Raw genomic sequence first — 20,945 nt, forward strand, 5'->3', positions numbered from 1 at the left:
CAGCCTACTCTAAACCATCACTGGCAGTACAGCAAAACCTAATGAGCCCCGAGCAGGCAAAAATCAGAACAGTTCCTCCTCAGATCAGAGCACACAGATATCAGGCCCTTTTTAGACTCTGTCAAACACTGAGTAACAATCTCAGTTATTGGTCTAATGGTTAGAGTTCATTAGGTTTGGTCTCAAAGTTACTTGGGAGGTGTGTGTATGTGTGTATGTGTGTGTGTGTGTGTGTGTGTGTGTGTGTGTGTGTGTGTGTGTGTGTGTGTGTGTGTGTGTGTGTGTGTGTGTGTGTGTGTGTGTGTGTGTGTGTGTGTGCGCGTGCCAGTCTGTGGTAAAGAGAAGGGAGGGTGGGGGGCAGTAATGTATAGTTCACTAAGCACCTTTTCTCAGCCTATCAGGGTGCACGTGTGTGTTGAAAGCTCTCCTGTCACGGTGCTCTGAGCATGAATGGGAGGTTTCCATCACACAGGGCCATGGGGCTTTAACACTAAACGACCAGACATCAAACTCATTTAGGGATGATGGCTAGATGTGTCCCATCATCAATATCAATGTGTGAATGAATTATGAGACTGCGTGGGATACATCGTTGTGAGACGAGTGGCCTTCAGCACCTGATCCCACCTTGAGGGCCGGACCCCACCTAGTTATAATACTGTATGTTTCCAGGGGGGGAATAGACTGCCACTGGCTGCTGTTTCCCTTTGTGAATCTGTCGGCTAGTGTTAGTTAGTTAATAACAGATTTTTATAGCTATTTCTTGTTGTCTATGACCCTCGTTTCATTATCCTAATACACACACTGTAGCACTTTGGGATTGTTTTTAGATGGAAAGCGCATTACAAATGAAGAGCTCTATTCAGTCTGTATGGATGAAGCGTTCCAGGTTGCGTTATAGAAATGTGAAGGTCATTTCCCATTGAGCCGACATATGCAGCATTTACCATGAATATAGTCTCTGTTAACGCGAGAGCATTGCCTTCCAATTTCAATCATGCTGTAACACTTAACTTCAGTGATGCAGATTGAATAGAGCCTTAACTGTAGAGAGATGGACAATGAGGAGGGAGCAGTAGAGAGAGAACCAATCGCTTACTTTCTCCTGCAGGATAATTTCCCAGCTGGTAACCCAGAGCGTCTCCAGGATCTGAAGTCTACTGTGGATCTTCTCACCAGCATCACCTTCTTCAGGATGAAGGTATGTACACACTCTGTGTGTGTGTGTGTGTGTGTGTGTGTGTGTGTGTGTGTGTGTGGTGTGTGTGTGTGTGTGTGTGTGTGTGTGTGTGTGTGTGTGTGTGTGTGTGTGTGTGTGTGTCTGTGTGTGTGTGAGACACTCCCAGTTTATTGCCTATCAATTAATTAGGATATTGGTACATTTACTGCTTGCCTTTACAGTGATAGTCAATACTGATTTTGGTTATAAACAGGCCTCCCACACAACACACGCACACATACACATGTATATATATATATATATATATATATATATATATATATATATATATACAGTGGGGGAAAAAAGTATTTAGTCAGCCACCAATTGTGCAAGTTCTCCCACTTAAAAAGATGAGAGGCCTGTAATTTTCATCATAGGTACACGTCAACTATGACAGACAAAATGAGAAAAAAAATCCAGTAAACCACATTGTAGGATTTTTAATGAATTTATTTGCAAATGATGGTGGAAAATAAGTATTTGGTCAATAATAAAAGTTTATCTCAATACTTTGTTATATACCCTTTGTTGGCAATGACACAGGTCAAACGTTTTCTGTAAATAATCTTATTAAATACTTTTTTCTTTACATAGTTGAATGTGCTGACAACAAAATCACTCAAAAATAATCAATGGAAATCCAATTTATCAACCCATGGAGGTCTGGATTTGGAGTCACACTCAAAATTAAAGTGGAAAACCACACTACAGGCTGATCCAACTTTGATGTAATGTCCTTAAAACAAGTCAAAATGAGGCTCAGTAGTGTGTGTGGCCTCCACGTGCCTGTATGACCTCCCTACAACGCCTGGGCATGCTCCTGATGAGGTGGCGGATGGTTTCCTGAGGGATCTCCTCCCAGACCTGGACTAAAGCATCCGCCAACTCCTGGACAGTCTGTGGTGCAACGTGGCGTTGGTGGATGGAGCGAGACATGATGTCCCAGATGTGCTCAATTGGATTCAGGTCTGGGGAACGGGCGGGCCAGTCCATAGTATCAATGCCTTCCTCTTGCAGGAACTGCTGACACACTCCAGCCACATGAGGTCTAGCAATGTCTTGCATTAGGAGGAACCCAGGGCCAACCGCACCAGCATATGGTCTCACAAGGGGTCTGAGGATCTCATCTCGGTACCTAATGGCAGTCAGGCTACCTCTGGCAAGCACATGGAGGGCTGTGCGGCCCCCCAAAGAAATGCCACCCCACACAATGACTGACCCACCGCCAAACCGGTCATGCTGGAGGATGTTGCAGGCAGCAGAACGTTCTCCACGGCGTCTCCAGACTCTGTCACGTCTGTCACATGTGCTCAGTGTGAACCTGCTTTCATCTGTGAAGAGCACAGGGCGCCAGTGGTGAATTTGCCAATCTTGGTGTTCTCTGGCAAATGCCAAACGTCCTGCACGGTGTTGGGCTGTAAGCACAACCCCCACCTGTGGACGTCGGGCCCTCATACCACCCTCATGGAGTCTGTTTCTGACCGTTTGAGCAGACACATGCACATTTGTGGCCTGCTGGAGGTCATTTTGCAGGGCTCTGGCAGCGCTCCTGCTGCTCCTCCTTGCACAAAGGCGGAGGTAGCGGTCCTGCTGCTGGGTTGTTGCCCTCCTACGGCCTCCTCCACATCTCCTGAGGTACTGGCCTGTATCCTGGTAGCGCCTCCATGCTCTGGACACTACGCTGACAGACACAGCAAACCTTCTTGCCACAGCTCGCATTGATGTGTCATCCTGGATGAGCTGCACTACCTGAGCCACTACCTGAGCCACTTGTCCATTTGCACAACAGCATGTGAAATTTATTGTCAATCAGTGTTGCTTCCTAAGTGGACAGTTTGATTTCACAGAAGTGTGATTGACTTGGAGTTACAATGTGTTGTTTAAGTGTTTTATTTTTTTGAGCAGTATATATACATCACACATCACGTATATATATACACACACACACGTGTATATATATATGTATACACACACACACTTACCCTCACACACTAAGCAGAAATACTGATTATTCTATTCTTTCTGTAGATCCATCTGAGCAGGGAGCAGCAGCAAATATGCTACTGATTTATGTTCCTCCATACTGATGACAATTATCCATACCGATTCCTGATGTTACACACTCTGTTGATTGTCTAAGTGACGTGTGCATGCGTGTGTGTGTGTGTGTGTGTGTGTGTGTGTGTGTGTGTGTGTGTGTGTGTGTGTGTGTGTGTGTGTGTGTGTGTGTGTGTGTGTGTGTGTGTGTGTGTGTGTGTGAAGTGTTTTATCCACCCTCTCTCCCAGTGCAGTCATCGCCCTGTAATCTTCTCCCCCAGTTCCCAGCGTGCACGCTGATTTATCTAGGTTTTAAAACAACCCAGTGCTCTGCTTCATACACACAGGCACAAACACACACACACACACACACACATAAAAAAAAAACAGTTGACACGCACGCAAACACACACACAAAGACACCGGTGGACTCCCACTCCCACTCAGGAAGGCTGTGTTGTGGTGTGGGGCGGATGTACAGAGAATGGAGCGGCCAGGCGTAACTAAGATGGCAGCTGAAGGGGAGACGACGTGGGGGGAGGAATGAGAATTGTCACTTTATGTTACAGACGCTTTCACTCCCACTTCCAGCCACCCTGCACATTAAGGGAAAGGGAAAGGGATACCTAGTCAATCGCACAACTGAATGCATTCAACCGAAGTGTGTTCAACCAAAGTGTGTAACCCAACCCCTCTGAATCACACACACACACACACACACACACACACACACACACACGAGTTCTCCTGAACACACAGACAGTATACAGTAGGTTTCAAAGAATCACGGATAGAGAGGTCTATTTCAATTTTTTAAAGATTTATTCCTTATTATTTACCATTCTAAAAGTACAACTTTAAAATGTGTGTGTGTGTGTGTGTGTGTGTGTGTGTGTGTGTGTGTGTGTGTGTGGTGTGTGTGTGTGTGTGTGTGTGTGTTTTGACTTTGTTCCTATCTGTATTACAGGTACAGGAGCTACAGAGTCCTCCCAGAGCCAGTATGGTGGTGAAGGACTGTGTCAGAGCCTGTCTGGACTCAACATACAAATACATCTTTGACAACTGTCATGAACTCTACAACCAGCTACTAGACCAGGTAAAACAGACACTATATCACGCTATATCACCCTATATTAAACCCTATATCACCCTATTTTAAACCCTATATCACCCTATATTAAACCCTACATCAGTCTATTATTAAATCTTTATCACCCCTATATTAAACCCTTTATCGCTCCTATATTAAATCCTATATCAGTCCTATATTAAATCCTGTATCAGTCCAATATTAAACCCTATATCGCCCCTATATTAAACTCTTTATCACTCCTATATTAAATCCTATATCCATCCTATATTAAATCCTATATCACTTCTATATCACCCCTATATTAAACCCTTTATCACTCCTATATTAAACCCTATATCAGACCTATATTAAATCCTATATCAGTCCTATATTAAATCCTTAATCAGTCCTATGTTAAATCATATATCAGTACTATGTTAAATCCTATATCAGTACTATGTAAAATCCTATATCAGTCCTATATATGCTGAGTGTACAAAGCATTAGGAACACCTTCTTAGTATTGAGTTGCACCACCCCCTTTTGCCCTCAGAACAGCCTCAATTCGTTGGGGTATGGACTCTACAAGGTGTCGAAAGCGTTCCACAGTGGTGCTGGCCTATGTTGACTCCAATGCTTCCCACAGTTGTGTCAAGTCGGCTGGATGGGTGGTGGACCATTCTTGATACACACGGGAAAACTGTTGAGCATGAAAAACCCAGCAGCATTGCAGTTCTTGACACAAACCTGTGTGCCTGGCACCTACTACCGTTCAATGTATTTTTTATTTATTTTATTTACAATGATGGCCTACCCCGGCCAAACCCTGACGACACTGGGCCAATTGTGCGCTGCCCTATGGGACTCCCAATCACGGCCAGATGTGATGCAGCCTGGTTCAAAGGCACTTAAATCTTTTGTCTTGCCCATTCACCCTCTGAATGGCACACATACACAATCCATGTCTCAATTGTCTCAAGGCTTAAAAATCCTTCTTTAACCTGTCTCCTCCCCTTCATCTACACTGATTGAAGTGGATTTAACAGATGACAACAATAAGGGATCATAGCTTTCACCTGGATTCACCTGGTCAGTCTATGTCATCGAAGGAACAGGTATTCCTAATGTTGTGTACACTCAGTCCTATATTCATTTTATATCCTTCCTATATCGGCCCTCTGTCAGTCCTAAGGTGCACTACAGGAGTTAGTGTGTTCTGTCTAACAGAGAGATAATGTCCTACAGGTCTGTAACAGTCATGTCTATCTGTTCTGTAAAAGGCAAGTTCTGTAACAGTGAGGTAATGTCCTGCTGGTCTATAACAAGGAGTTTATAACTGTAGAAGTTGAATAATAATCTTCCTTTGTAGAAACAGCCTGAGGGGTTTTTAGCAATTACCCAGCAGAGAGATAGATACAACCACTAATTACAACTCAGTCTAACGCACTCACAGACAAGTCACATACTCCATCAACACACACACACACACACACACTTATAGACCAGACACCTACTCCATCAACACACACACACTTATAGACCAGACACCTACTCATCAACACACACACAGGCACACACACACACTCTATCAACACACACATGCACACACACTTACAGACAGGACACACTCTTCATCAACACACTAGTCACCACAACATCAACACACACACATGTTCTCTCCTGGAGCTAACCTCAGGGTGGTGGATGACTGTATCATAGAATTACAGCCTGCCTTTGTGCCACTGTGGATATTTCCCATGAAAGACGTCCATTGTGTTGTCTTGCCTGCCCTCGTACTCTCACTGGAAATACCACCGTCCAACCAGAGGCTGATTATGTAACGCTACAAAGCACTTTGGGAGGGAGGGAGGGAGTGGAGAACATGGGGAGGGAGGGAGTGGAGAAGGGAGAAAGAGACAAAGGGAAGGAGGGAGTGGGGAAGGGAGGGAGAGAAGGCATGGAGGGATCAGGGAGAGGAAGGAGGGAGAGCTTAAGCATTCCCGTAAAGCCTGGCAGAGACGGAGGGATTTAAAAAGAGAGCAGTGAAGGAAGGAAACAGAGCAGGTGAAGAAAGAGAGTCATTTAGGTCCAAATTCTCTCCATTGGAATTCAGTCACTGTGGAGGAAGGAGGAGAGATACCCGGTACTGCATGTCTCTGTAGATACACTGTAGGCAGACATGACTACACACACACACACACTCACTCACTCACTCACTCACACACACACACAGCTCTCTAAAATGACCTGCATGCATTTTTTCTGCTCTCTATCTCTCTCTCACACTCACTCACTCACTCACTCACTCACTCACTCACTCAATCACTCACTCACTCACTTACTCACACACACACACACACATATACACATACATTATGGCCAATTGATAGCAGTACAGGCTGGGCTGTGTATTGTGTATTATTAGGGTTTATTAACCGTTGAACTGAAGTGTATGTTCAGCACTGTGAGGACATCACATTAGCACGGATGTGATTCTCTGTCTGCCTGCATGTTACAACACACCATGAGTCTCATGTATAGTCATACCACACACACACACTGACAGTCTTATCACATGTGTAGCTGATCGGATGTGCTAAGGCCAAATCAAGGGGTTACTGGTTAAAATTCCTCTTGGCTCCAGTTTAATTTAATTTATACAGATCATTTTCACTTAGATATAATCAGTGATCTAGTCAGAGGGTTTCTGCTTAGAATCCCATCTAGCAGGCCTCCCGAGTGGTGCAGTGGTCTTAGGCACTGCATTGCAGTGCTTGAGGTGTCACTACAGACCCGGGTTCGATCCCAGGCTGTGTGACAACCAGCCATGACCGGGTGTCCCATTGGGAGGTGCACAATTGGCCCAGTGTAGTCTGGGTTAGGGGAAGGCTTGGCCGGGGGGGGGGCTTTACTTAGCTTATCGTGGATTGGTGGGTCATGTTTTGGATGGACGCATGACTCGACCTTCACCTCTCCCGAGCCCATTGGGGAGTTGCAGCAATGAGACAAGAACAAAAAAAGGGGTAAAATCCGAAAAAAAATAAGCCCATCTCGCTCCGGTGAGCCAGTCAACAAATTGTTTGTTTTTGTTTATTGGATATTAGGGATGTCAGCCCCCATGTCTGTTATTGTCTCCTTTAGGTGTTTGAACTGTTTCCTACTGTGTTGATTCTCTGTCTGTTTGTCCAGATGTGTAAACAAACTGTTGGCCTGTGATTGCCATCCAGATGAGTGATACAGCGTCTGAGAGAGTTGATGTGTGTCCCAAATGGCACCCTATTCCTTATGTAGTGCACTACTTTTAGTACTAGTACCTCTTTTAGTATTGCACTATATGAGTATATGGGGTGCCATTTGAACTGGTTTGTTACTGGTAAACGGTCATCCCAGTTTGGAATACTGATCATGGTTGGTACAGTACTGCTAGTTCTCCTGGAATCAGTACTGATATTCCCCGTTGGTTACACACTGGTGAAACAAAATCACACCCTCATATGCCCTGTGCAGTGCACCATAGTGTGGCAGGCAGCCCTATACGGCTATGGTCAAAGTAGTGCACTACAGGGGAGAAAGGATGTGATTTGAGATCCTCCCTTGAGGAAGGCATTCTTGTGAGTATAGAGAGTATGATTAGCATGCTACTATAGTGCTGGTGATTTGGTTACCCTAAGTCCCCAAATATCAAATTAGTCAAAGTAGAGGGATCAGATGTTTGTGAGGGGCTTCAATGTCAAACAATGTATGTAGACCCATAATCCTTCACAAAGGAAAGAGAGCACACAGAGAAGAGAAACATTGATTTCAAGCTCAATTGTTAATTCATTGATTGAGTTTACAGAGCCAGGTATCACGAATAGAAACTGTTTCGACTCAGTGCTTTTGTCAAGGGTGTACTGGTCCTTGTCCCTGTCCACTTTAATAGATATGCCTTAATTTAAGTGATATATTAAATAACACTTGTTAGGAATATACATTTTGGTCTGTGCTAGTCCCACAGCCCAAAGAAAGACAATATGTATCTTTTCAGTATTTTTACACTATCTTTCCATTGAAGAGAAAGGTTACAGAACCACGAAACCCAATGCTTCCTGATTGAAAATAGGAAAAGCACTTTGAGTCGGCTTGTTGCAGGTGCTTGGGAATAATTCAATGAGGGTCCTTGAAGAAAAGAAAGACCCAGACACTGCTTTTGCCAATATCACTTAGTTGGTTTATTCAGCTTTTCTTCAAGGATGTACTGCTGGTGCTAAACACAATCATCATAAAATAGATAGATACAATAAACCATGTTTACATTCACTATGCATAATCATAAAATAGATAGATACAATAAACCATGTTTACATTCACTATGCATAATCATAAAATAGATAGAATAAACCATGTTTACATTCACTATGCATAATCATAAAATAGATAGATACAATAAACCATGTTTACATTCACTATGCATAATCATAAAATAGATAGATACAATAAACCATGTTTACATTCACTATGCATACAAGTTGACCTCTGCTGGTGGTTAATCCTCCATCTCAAAGAAGGCAGTATGATCAGAGGTAGATCTTTTAAGAGAAGTTTAGATGAACTATTTCATTGACATGTTGGCCTCTATTGGTGTTTGACCCCAACCCAAAGAAGGCAGTATGATGAAAGACAGACCTCAGCTTTAATACACTGCTGCTGTATGTATGTATATCTAACCTTTATTTATTAGTCATTTAGCAGCCACTCTTATCCAGAATGACTTACAGTATTGAGTGCATACATTTTCATATTAGCTTGCCATGAGAGTTGAACCCACAACCCTGGTGTTGCAAGAACCATACTCTACCAATTGAGCTACACGGGACCCAATGAGGTGATCCTCAGTGAGTTGAAATCTATTCTACCAGAGAGACCTGTTCATTTAAATGTGAACTTAAATGAATGGATTACACCATTGAGTATACATGTTGGCCTCTGGTTAGTTTGTCCCCCAGACCAAGGAAGGCAGTATTGTCAGGCGTGTGCGTACTTGTGCTGAAGTCAGGTGCAGGAGAGCAGAGAATTGTGAACAGGTGCACACTTTATTTCGGCAGGAGAGAATATACAGACGGACACAGCTGCGTCCAAAAAACCTCCAACCAACAAGGCAAAGTGTAAAAAGCGCAAAAACAGTCACAACCATCAAATGTATACAAACAGGCTTCGTGAAATAACACGAGAGAAAACGCATGCAAGCCTAGTGCGTACAAAAACACATATCACACAAACAATCTTACACAAAGACATGATGGGGAACAGAGGAATAAATACATGTAGATTGATTGGGGAATGAAAACCAGGTGTGCAGGGAACAAGACAAAACAAATGGATACATCAAAAAATGGAGTGGCGATGGCTAGAAAGCCGGTGACGTCGACCGCCGAACGCCGCCGGAACAAGGAGAGGAGCCGACTTCGGTGGAAGTCGTGACAAGTATGATCAAAGGCAGATATTTTAAGAGAAGTTTAGGGTGGATTAACTATTTTATGTTGGCCTCTGCCTGGTGGTTGGTTTGTCCCCCAGACCAAGAAAAGCCTGTATGGCTAAAAGCAGATATTCTTCTCAGTGGAGAGGGCGGTAGGTTAACCCTCAGCTTTATGATGGATGTACAATATACCTGCTACTTTACCACCTCTAACAATGTGTTGTTGCTTGACATTATGAATATAGATGAGTAGGGAGATGCATCGGTAATACACAACCTTCATCAATGCCCTTCACACAACAGTATATAGTACACAAACACCCATGTGCTTGCTGGACCACACACACACACACACACACACACACACACACACACACACACACACACACACACACACACACACACTGGGAATACTTTGCATAGAGGATCCTGTTTCATTTTGCATAGTGTTCTGTTTCATTATTCATATCTCTACAGTAAGACAGACCACTGCAGCCCCTCTGCACACACACACACACACACACACACACACACACACACACACACACACTGCAGCAGGGATGACACACAAAGACCCCTTGGTTAACAGTCAGCTTCAGACCAGGGGAATTAAATTCAAATATTGGAAGGCTGCATTTCTTATTATCTTTCATTCCTTCTGTCCTTTAAGTTGTCAGTTGATTGATCAACTGTCCAGGGGAGCAATGTCAACTAGCAGACACTGCAGCCATCAAGTAGTTGAGTTTGACACATCCTTTCATCCCTATATTTAGTTCATGTCAACGACTACCATAGGTGTTTCCAGTCTGTCAGGGACTGGAGTGCTTTCTGAGAATCTACTGTAGATGTGTTGTTACCCAATGACATCCTGTAATTAGCGTGATAGGAAACAGCCTCATCTTATTAGTATTGTCAGTAAAATCCCTCCTTGAAACGCCTTTAAAGTTGCTTTCCAAATTGATGAAACGTATGAACATGCTCTAAAGCTCTTGTGTTTTAGATAGACCTGGCTTTGTATGTCCATTGACCTGTTCAATGACAATTGCTGGTCTCTCGGATGGCTGCCTGGCAAAGGCCCAGATTTAATTATTTTTCATGAGGGGGCCATAAAAATAACTAGTAAAGTGCAAGAAAGATTTTTTTTAAATCTCACCTTTCTGGTAAAGAAGAGTTAATGCTGAGAGCTCAAATACATAGTACAAAATATGATACAAATATGACTATGTTCCTATTAATTACACATATGTGAATAGTGCCTAAAATATTGTTTGAATTTCCTTCATCTCTCCCTCCCCTCCTGAAACTCAGAGTTGACTAGCGACTCTACCAACTCATTAAGATCTCAGCTTCTATCTCCTACACAAAATGTCTGTCTGTGATGAACAGAAAGTGCTTTTATTTCACATCTTACAAATAATGTTCAAGTATTTTGTTAAATTCAATATAAAACCATTATTGTTTGTCGTAGAACTAGTTGCTATCGAGGCAGAAGGATCAAATCAAATCAAACTTTATTTGTCACATGCGCCGAATACAACAAGTTTAGACCTTACCGTGAAATGCTTACTTACAAGCCCTTAACCAACTTTGCAGTTCAAGAAGAGTTAAGAAAATATTTACCAAATAAACTAAAGTAAAAAAATGTTTTTAAGTAACACAATAACATAACAATAACGAGGCTATATACAGGGGCTCCGGTACCGAGTCAGTGTGCAGGGGTACAGGGTAGTCAAGGTAACTTGTACATGTAGGTGGGGGTGAAGTGACATTTCATAGATAATAAACAGCGAGTGGCCATTTGATTAGTTGTTCAGCAGTCTTATGGCTTGGGGGTAGAAGCTGTTAAGGAGCCTTTTGGTCAATGACTTGGCGCTCCGGTACTGCTTGCCGTGCGGTAGCAGAGAACTGTCTATGACTTGGGTAACTGGAGTCTCTGACAATTTTTTGGGCTTTCCTCTGACACCGCCTATTATATAAGTTCTGGATTGCAGGAAGCTTGACCCCATTGATGTACTGGGCCGTACCCACTACCCTCTGTAGCGCCTTATGGTCAGATGCCGAGCAGTTGCCATACCAGGAGGTGATGCAACCGGTCAGGATGCTCTCGATGGTGCAGCTGTAGAACTTATTGAGGATCTGGTGACCCATGCCAAATCTTTTCAGTCTCCTGAGGGGGAAAAGGTTTTGTCGTGCCCTCTTCACGACTGTCTTGGTGTGTTTGGACCATGATAGATCGTTGGTGATGTGGATACCAAGGAACTTTAAACTCTCGACCCGCTCCACTACAGCCCTGTTGATGTTAATGGAGTCTTGTTCGGCCCACCTTTTCCAGTAGTCCACGATCAGCTCCGTTGTCTTGCTCACATTGAAGGAGAGGTTGTTGTCCAGGCACCACACTGCCAGTTCTCTGACCTCCTCCCTATAGGATGTCTCATAGTTGTCGGTGATCAGGCCTACCACTGTTGTTTCATCAGCAAACATAATGATGGTGTTGGAGTCGTGTTTGGCCACGCAGTCGTGGGTGAACAGGGAGTACAGGAGGAGACTAAGTACACACCCCTGAGGGGCCCCAGTGTTGAGGATCAGCGTGGCAGACGTGTTGTTGCCTACCCTCGCCACCTGGGGGCGGCCTGTCAGGAAGTTCAGGATCCAGTTGCAGAGGGAGATGTTTAATCCCAGGGTCCTTAGCTTAGTGATGAGCTTTGAGGGCACTATGTTGCTGAACGCTGAGCTGTAGTCAATGAACAGTATTCTCACATAGGTGTTCCTTTTGGTTGGGATACGTATGTATGGTCACTGTGGGGACGACGTCTTTGATGCACTTATTGATGAAGCCGATGACTGAGGTGGTATACACCTCAATGCCATTGGATGAATCCCAGAAAATATTCCAGTCTGTGCTTAGCAAAACAGTCCTGTAGCGTAGCGTCCGCGTCATCTGACCACTTCTGTATTGAGAGAGTCACTGGTACTTCCTGCATTAGTTTTTGCTTGTAAGAAGGAATCAGGGGGATAAAAGTATGGTCAGATTTGCCAAATGGAGGGCGGGCGAGAGCTTTGTATGCTTCTCTGTGTGTGGAGTAAAGGTGGTGTAGAGTTTTTTTCCTCTGGTTGCACATGTGACATGCTGGTAAAAAAAATGTGGTAAAATTGATTTAAGTTTGCCTGCATTAAAGTCCCCGGCCACTAGGAGCGCCGCTCTGGGTGAGCATTTTCTTCTTTGCTTATGGCCTTATAGAGTTGGTTGAGTGCGGTCTTAGTGCCAGCATCGGTCTGTGGTGGTAAATAGATGGCTATGAATGATACAGATGAGATCTCTCTAGGTAGATAGTGTGGTCTACAGCTTATCATAAGGTACTCTACCTCAGGTGACCAATACCTCGAGACTTCTTTAATATTAGACATCGCGCACCAGCTGTTATTGACAATAATACACACACCCCCACCCCTCATCTTACCAGACGTAGCTTCTCTGTTCTGCCGGTCCATTGAAAATCCCTCCAGCTCTATATTATCCGTGTCGTCGTTCAGCCATGACTCGGGGGAAACATAAGATATTACAGTTTTTAATGTGCCGTTGGTAGAATAATCGCAATCGTAGATCATCAATTTTATTATCCAATGATTGCATGTTAGCAAGTAGAATTGATGGCAGTGGGAGTTTACTTACTCGCCCACAGATTCTCAAAAGGCAGCCCGATCTGCGTCCTCTTTTCCTTTGTCTTTTCTTCACGCAAATGACGGAGATCTGGGCCTGTTCCCAGGAGAGCAGGATATCTTTCTCGTCAGACTCGTTAAAGGCCTCGTTAAAGGAAAAAGCTTCTTCCAGTTCGTGGTGAGTATTCCCAGTTCTGATGTCCAGAAGTTATTTTTGATCATAAGAGATGGTAGCAGCAACATTATGTACAAAATAAGTAAAAAAATAAGTTAAAAACAACGCAAAAAAAATTACAAATAGCACAATTGGTTACGGGCATCAGCCATCCTCTTCGGCGCCATCTTAAGGTTCTTAGCTTTCCAACGCTATGCGGCATATGACGTGTCCTTCCGCCAGAAATTGACTGTCAGTCCGAGCAGCGAATAAAAGTATAAGCAGGACTTCCCATTTAACCAGGCAAGTCAGTTAAGAACAAACTCTTATTTAACAATGACAGCATACCCCAGCCAAACCCTCCCCTAACCCGGATGACGCTGGGCCAGTTGTGATACAGCCCGGGATCAAGCCAAGGTCTGTAGTGATGCCTCTAGCACTGAGATGCAGTGCCTTAGACCGCTGCACCACTCGAGAGGCCCGAGTCTAATTCGATACCCCAGAGTCTAGTAAGGCAAACTCAATTTATGCTGGGAAGCATGGCTATCAGCCAAAACTGTCCTAAATTGGCTTAACAGAGGCTGATTTATTAGCACACTACCTTGATAAAACAATCAACTAATAACGAAAGTCCCCAAAATCGGGGAGTTTACGCTTAACCGGTTTTAATCGAGCTCTCCTCCTAGTCATTACACACACACACACAAAATACACACAGAAGAAACACACACAGACATACACAAACACGCACACAAGCTATGTCAAGAATCCAGTATATAAATATGCGGTGTGTATAAAAAGTGTAACTAAAATATAATGTACAGTAGCAGAAATATTAGAATGAGCTACGTCTAGAATACATACAAGCAAGCAACCACACCTACACACACACACACACACACACACACACACACACACACACACACTACACTGCAGGTTGTTGAATAATTGAAGCCATATTATTTCAGAGCTGCCAGGGACAGGCTTCATTTTAACACACCATATTCTATTAATCAAAACTACATTTCATGTTGCCCAGAGTTGTACGCACGGGTGTGTTTGTGCTTGCGCGTGCAATACAAACACACACTGTGAGCAGTGGGTTATCTATCTGTAAAGTCATTAAGATAAGAGAGGAAGCGTGTTGGTGTGAACAGAATGTCCAGACAGTTGAGTCTGATTCTAACCGTATCTCCCATCTACAGAGAAACATTTATCAGCTCCAATACTACAGCAGTACTGTTATAGGGAGCTACAACTCTCCTGCTGTACTCCTTCCTGTACTAGAACAATCACTAGTCCATCACTATACCAGGACTGGTCTACAGACAACTAACAACTAATATACTGTACCAGGACTGGTCTACAGACAACTATCAGATCATATACTGTACCAGGACTGGTCTACAGACAACTATCAGATCATATACTGTACCAGGACTGGTCTACAGACAACTATCAGATCATATACTGTACCAGGACTGGTCTACAGACAACTATCAGATCATATACTGTACCAGGACTGGTCTACAGACAACTATCAACTAATATACTGTACCAGGACTGGTCTACAGACAACTATCAACTAATATACTGTACCAGGACTGGTCTACAGACAACTATCAGAATATATACTGTACCAGGACTGGTCTACAGACAACTATCAGATCATACACTGTACCAGGACTGGTCTACAGACAACTATCAGATCATATACTGTACCAGGACTGGTCTACAGACAACTATCAGATCATATACTGTACCAGGACTGGTCTACAGACAACTATCAGATCATATACTGTACCAGGACTGGTCTACAGACAACTATCAGATCAAATACTGTACCAGGACTGGTCTACAGACAACTATCAGATCATATACTGTACCAGGACTGGTCTACAGACAACTATCAACTAATATACTGTACCAGGACTGGTCTACAGACAACTATCAACTAATATACTGTACCAGGACTGGTCTACAGACAACTATCAGATCATATACTGTACCAGGACTGGTCTACAGACAACTATCAGATCATATACTGTACCAGGACCGGTATACAGACAACTATCAAAACATATACTGTACCAGGACTGGTCTACAGACAACTATCAGATCATATACTGTACCAGGACTGGTCTACAGACAACTATCAGATCATATACTGTACCAGGACTGGTCTACAGACAACTATCAGATCATATACTGTACCAGGACTGGTCTACAGACAACTATCAGATCATATACTGTACCAGGACTGGTCTACAGACAACTATCAGATCATATACTGTACCAGGACTGGTCTACAGACAACTATCAACTAATATACTGTACCAGGACTGGTCTACAGACAACTAACAACTAATATACTGTACCAGGACTGGTCTACAGACAACTATCAGATCATATACTGTACCAGGACTGGTCTACAGACAACTATCAGATCATATACTGTACCAGGACTGGTCTACAGACAACTATCAGATCATATACTGTACCAGGACTGGTCTACAGACAACTATCAGACTCATATACTGTACCAGGACTGGTCTACAGACAACTATCAACTAATATACTGTACCAGGACTGGTCTACAGACAACTATCAGATCATATACTGTACCAGGACTGGTCTACAGACAACTATCAGATCATACTGTACCAGGACTGGTCTACAGACAACTATCAGATCATATACTGTACCAGGACTGGTCTACAGACAACTATCAGATCATATACTGTACCAGGACTGGTCTACAGACAACTATCAGATCATATACTGTACCAGGACTGGTCTACAGACAACTATCAACTAATATACTGTACCAGGACTGGTCTACAGACAACTATCAGATCATATACTGTACCAGGACTGGTCTACAGACAACTAACAACTAATATACTGTACCAGGACTGGTCTACAGACAACTATCAGATCATATACTGTACCAGGACTGGTCTACAGACAACTATCAGATCATATACTGTACCAGGACTGGTCTACAGACAACTATCAGATCATATACTGTACCAGGACTGGTCTACAGACAACTATCAACTAATATACTGTACCAGGACTGGTCTACAGACAACTATCAGATCATATACTGTACCAGGACTGGTCTACAGACAACTACCAGATCATATACTGTACCAGGACTGGTCTACAGACAACTATCAACTAATATACTGTACCAGGACTGGTCTACAGACAACTATCAACTAATATACTGTACCAGGACTGGTCTACAGACAACTATCAGATCATATACTGTACCAGGACTGGTCTACAGACAACTATCAGATCATATACTGTACCAGGACTGGTCTACAGACAACTATCAGATCATATACTGTACCAGGACTGGTCTACAGACAACTAACAACTAATATACTGTACCAGGACTGGTCTACAGACAACTATCAGATCATATACTGTACCAGGACTGGTCTACAGACAACTAACAACTAATATACTGTACCAGGACTGGTCACAGACAACTATCAGATCATATACTGTACCAGGACTGGTCTACAGACAACTATCAGATCATATACTGTACCAGGACTGGTCTACAGACAACTATCAGATCATATACTGTACCAGGACTGGTCTACAGACAACTATCAACTAATATACTGTACCAGGACTGGTCTACAGACAACTATCAACTAATATACTGTACCAGACTGGTCTACAGACAACTATCAGATCATATACTGTACCAGGACTGGTCTACAGACAACTATCAGATCATATACTGTACCAGGACTGGTCTACAGACAACTATCAGATCATATACTGTACCAGGACTGGTCTACAGACAACTATCAGATCATATACTGTACCAGGACTGGTCTACAGACAACTATCAACTATTATACTGTACCAGGACTGGTCTACAGACAACTATCAGATCATATACTGTACCAGGACTGGTCTACAGACAACTAACAACTAATATACTGTACCAGGACTGGTCTACAGACAACTATCAGATCATATACTGTACCAGGACTGGTCTACAGACAACTATCAATCATATACTGTACCAGGACTGGTCTACAGACAACTATCAGATCATATACTGTACCAGGATGGTCTACAGACAACTATCAGATCATATACTGTACCAGGACTGGTCTACAGACAACTATCAATCTAATTACTGGTACCAGGACTGGTCTACAGACAACTATCAACTAATACTGTACCAGGATGGTCTACAGACAACTATCAATCATATACGGTACCAGGACTGGTCTACAGACAACTATCAGATCATATACTGTACCAGGACTGGTCTACAGACAACTATCAGATCATATACTGTACCAGGACTGGTCTACAGACAACTATCAGATCATAACTGTACCAGGACTGGTCTACAGACAACTATCAGATCATATACTGTACCAGGACTGGTCTACAGACAACTAACAACTAATATACTGTACCAGGACTGGTCTACAGACAACTATCAGATCACTACAGACAACTATCAACTAATATACTGTACCAGGACTGGTCTACAGACAACTATCAGATCATATACTGTACCAGGACTGGTCTACAGACAACTATCAGATCATATACTGTACCAGGACTGGTCTACAGACAACTATCAGATCATATACTGTACCAGGACAGGTCTACAGACAACTATCAGATCAAATACTGTACCAGGACTGGTCTACAGACAACTATCAGATCATATACTGTACCAGGACTGGTCTACAGACAACTATCAACTAATATACTGTACCAGGACTGGTCTACAGACAACTATCAGATCATATACTGTACCAGGACTGGTCTACAGACAACTATCAGATCATATACTGTACCAGGACTGGTCTACAGACAACTATCAACTAATATACTGTACCAGGACTGGTCTACAGACAACTATCAGATCATATACGGTACCAGGACTGGTCTACAGACAACTATCAGATCATATACTGTACCAGGACTGGTCTACAGAAAACTAACAACTAATATACTGTACCAGGACTGGTCTACAGACAACTATCAGATCATATACTGTACCAGGACTGGTCTACAGACAACTATCAACTAATATACTGTACCAGGACTGGTCTACAGACAACTATCAGATCATATACTGTACCAGGACTGGTCTACAGACAACTAACAACTAATATACTGTACCAGGACTGGTCTACAGACAACTATCAGATCATATACTGTACCAGGACTGGTCTACAGACAACTATCAGATCATATACTGTACCAGGACTGGTCTACAGACAACTATCAGATCATATACTGTACCAGGACAGGTCTACAGACAACTATCAGATCAAATACTGTACCAGGACTGGTCTACAGACAACTATCAGATCATATACTGTACCAGGACTGGTCTACAGACAACTATCAACTAATATACTGTACCAGGACTGGTCTACAGACAACTATCAGATCATATACTGTACCAGGACTGGTCTACAGACAACTATCAGATCATATACTGTACCAGGACTGGTCTACAGACAACTATCAACTAATATACTGTACCAGACTGGTCTACAGACAACTATCAGATCATATACGGTACCAGGACTGGTCTACAGACAAATATCACGATCATATACTGTACAGGACTGGTCTACAGACAACTAACAACTACTGTAACAACGACTGGTCTACAGACAACTATCAATCTATACTGTCACCAGGACTGGTCTACAGACAAACTATCAGATCATATACTGTACCAGACTGGTCTACAGACAACTATCAGATCATATACTGTACCAGGACTGGTCTACAGACAACTATCAGCTCATATACTGTACCAGGACTGGTCTACAGACAACTATCAACTCATATACTGTACCAGGACTGGTCTACAGACAACTATCAGATCATATACTGTACCAGGACTGGTCTACAGACAACTATCAACTCATATACTGTACCAGGACTGGTCTACAGACAACTATCAGACTCATCTACTGTACCAGGACTGGTCTACAGACAACTATCAGATCATATACTGTACCAGGACTGGTCTACAGACAACTATCAGATCATATACTGTACCAGGACTGGTCTACGGACTAATACTGTACCAGGACTGGTCTACAGACAACTATCAGATCATATACTGTACCAGGACTGGTCTACAGACAACTATCAACTAATATACTGTACCAGGACTGGTCTACAGACAACTATCAGATCATATACTGTACCAGGACTGGTCTACAGACAACTATCAGATAATATACTGTACCAGGACTGGTCTACAGACAACTAACAACTAATATACTGTACCAGGACTGGTCTACAGACAACTATCAGATCATATACTGTACCAGGACTGGTCTACAGACAGCTATCAGATCATATACTGTACCAGGACTGGTCTACAGACAACTATCAGATCATATACTGTACCAGGACTGGTCTACAGACAACTATCAGATCAAATACTGTACCAGGACTGGTCTACAGACAACTATCAGATCATATACTGTACCAGGACTGGTCTACAGACAACTATCAACTAATATACTGTACCAGGACTGGTCTACAGACAACTATCAGATCATATACTTTACCAGGACTGGTCTACAGACAACTATCAACTAATATACTGTACCAGGACTGGTCTACAGACAACTATCAGATCATATATTGTACCAGGACTGGTCTACAGACAACTAACAACTAATATACTGTACCAGGACTGGTCTACAGACAACTATCAGATCATATACTGTACCAGGACTGGTCTACAGACAACTATCAGATCATATACTGTACCAGGACTGGTCTACAGACAACTATCAGATCATATACTGTACCAGGACTGGTCTACAGACAACTATCAACTAATATACTGTACCAGGACTGGTCTACAGACAACTATCAACTAATATACTGTACCAGGACTGGTCTACAGACAACTATCAGATCATATACTGTACCAGGACTGGTCTACAGACAACTATCAGATCATATACTGTACAGGACTGGTCTACAGACAACTATCAGATCATATACTGTACCAGGGACTGGTCTACAGACAACTATCAGATCATATACTGTACCAGGACTGGTCTACAGACAACTATCAGATCATATACTGTACCAGGACTGGTCTACAGACAACTATCAACTAATATACTGTACCAGGACTGGTCTAAGACAACTATCAGATCATATACTGTACCAGGACTGGTCTACAGACAACTAACAACTAATATACTGTACCAGGACTGGTCTACAGACAACTATCAGATCATATACTGTACCAGGACTGGTCTACAGACAACTATCAGATCATATACTGTACCAGGACTGGTCTACA

At 42.9% G+C, this 20,945-nt stretch overlaps 1 protein-coding gene across 4 annotated transcripts in view; it reads left to right on the forward strand.

Moving 5' to 3' along the window:
• The window catches only part of LOC115203335 (protein unc-13 homolog C), a 201,369-nt gene that overhangs the window by 77,284 nt on the left and 103,140 nt on the right, over positions 1–20,945 (forward strand). For all 4 annotated transcript variants that reach the window (XM_029767944.1, XM_029767947.1, XM_029767945.1 and 1 more), the window contains 2 exons: positions 1,112–1,201; positions 4,227–4,355. In XM_029767944.1, the coding sequence (XP_029623804.1) occupies positions 1,112–1,201; positions 4,227–4,355 (219 nt within the window). The remainder of the gene's footprint in view (positions 1–1,111; positions 1,202–4,226; positions 4,356–20,945) is intronic.

Source organism: Salmo trutta, chromosome 12, assembly GCF_901001165.1.
Source record: "Salmo trutta chromosome 12, fSalTru1.1, whole genome shotgun sequence".
NCBI lineage: Eukaryota > Metazoa > Chordata > Actinopteri > Salmoniformes > Salmonidae > Salmo > Salmo trutta.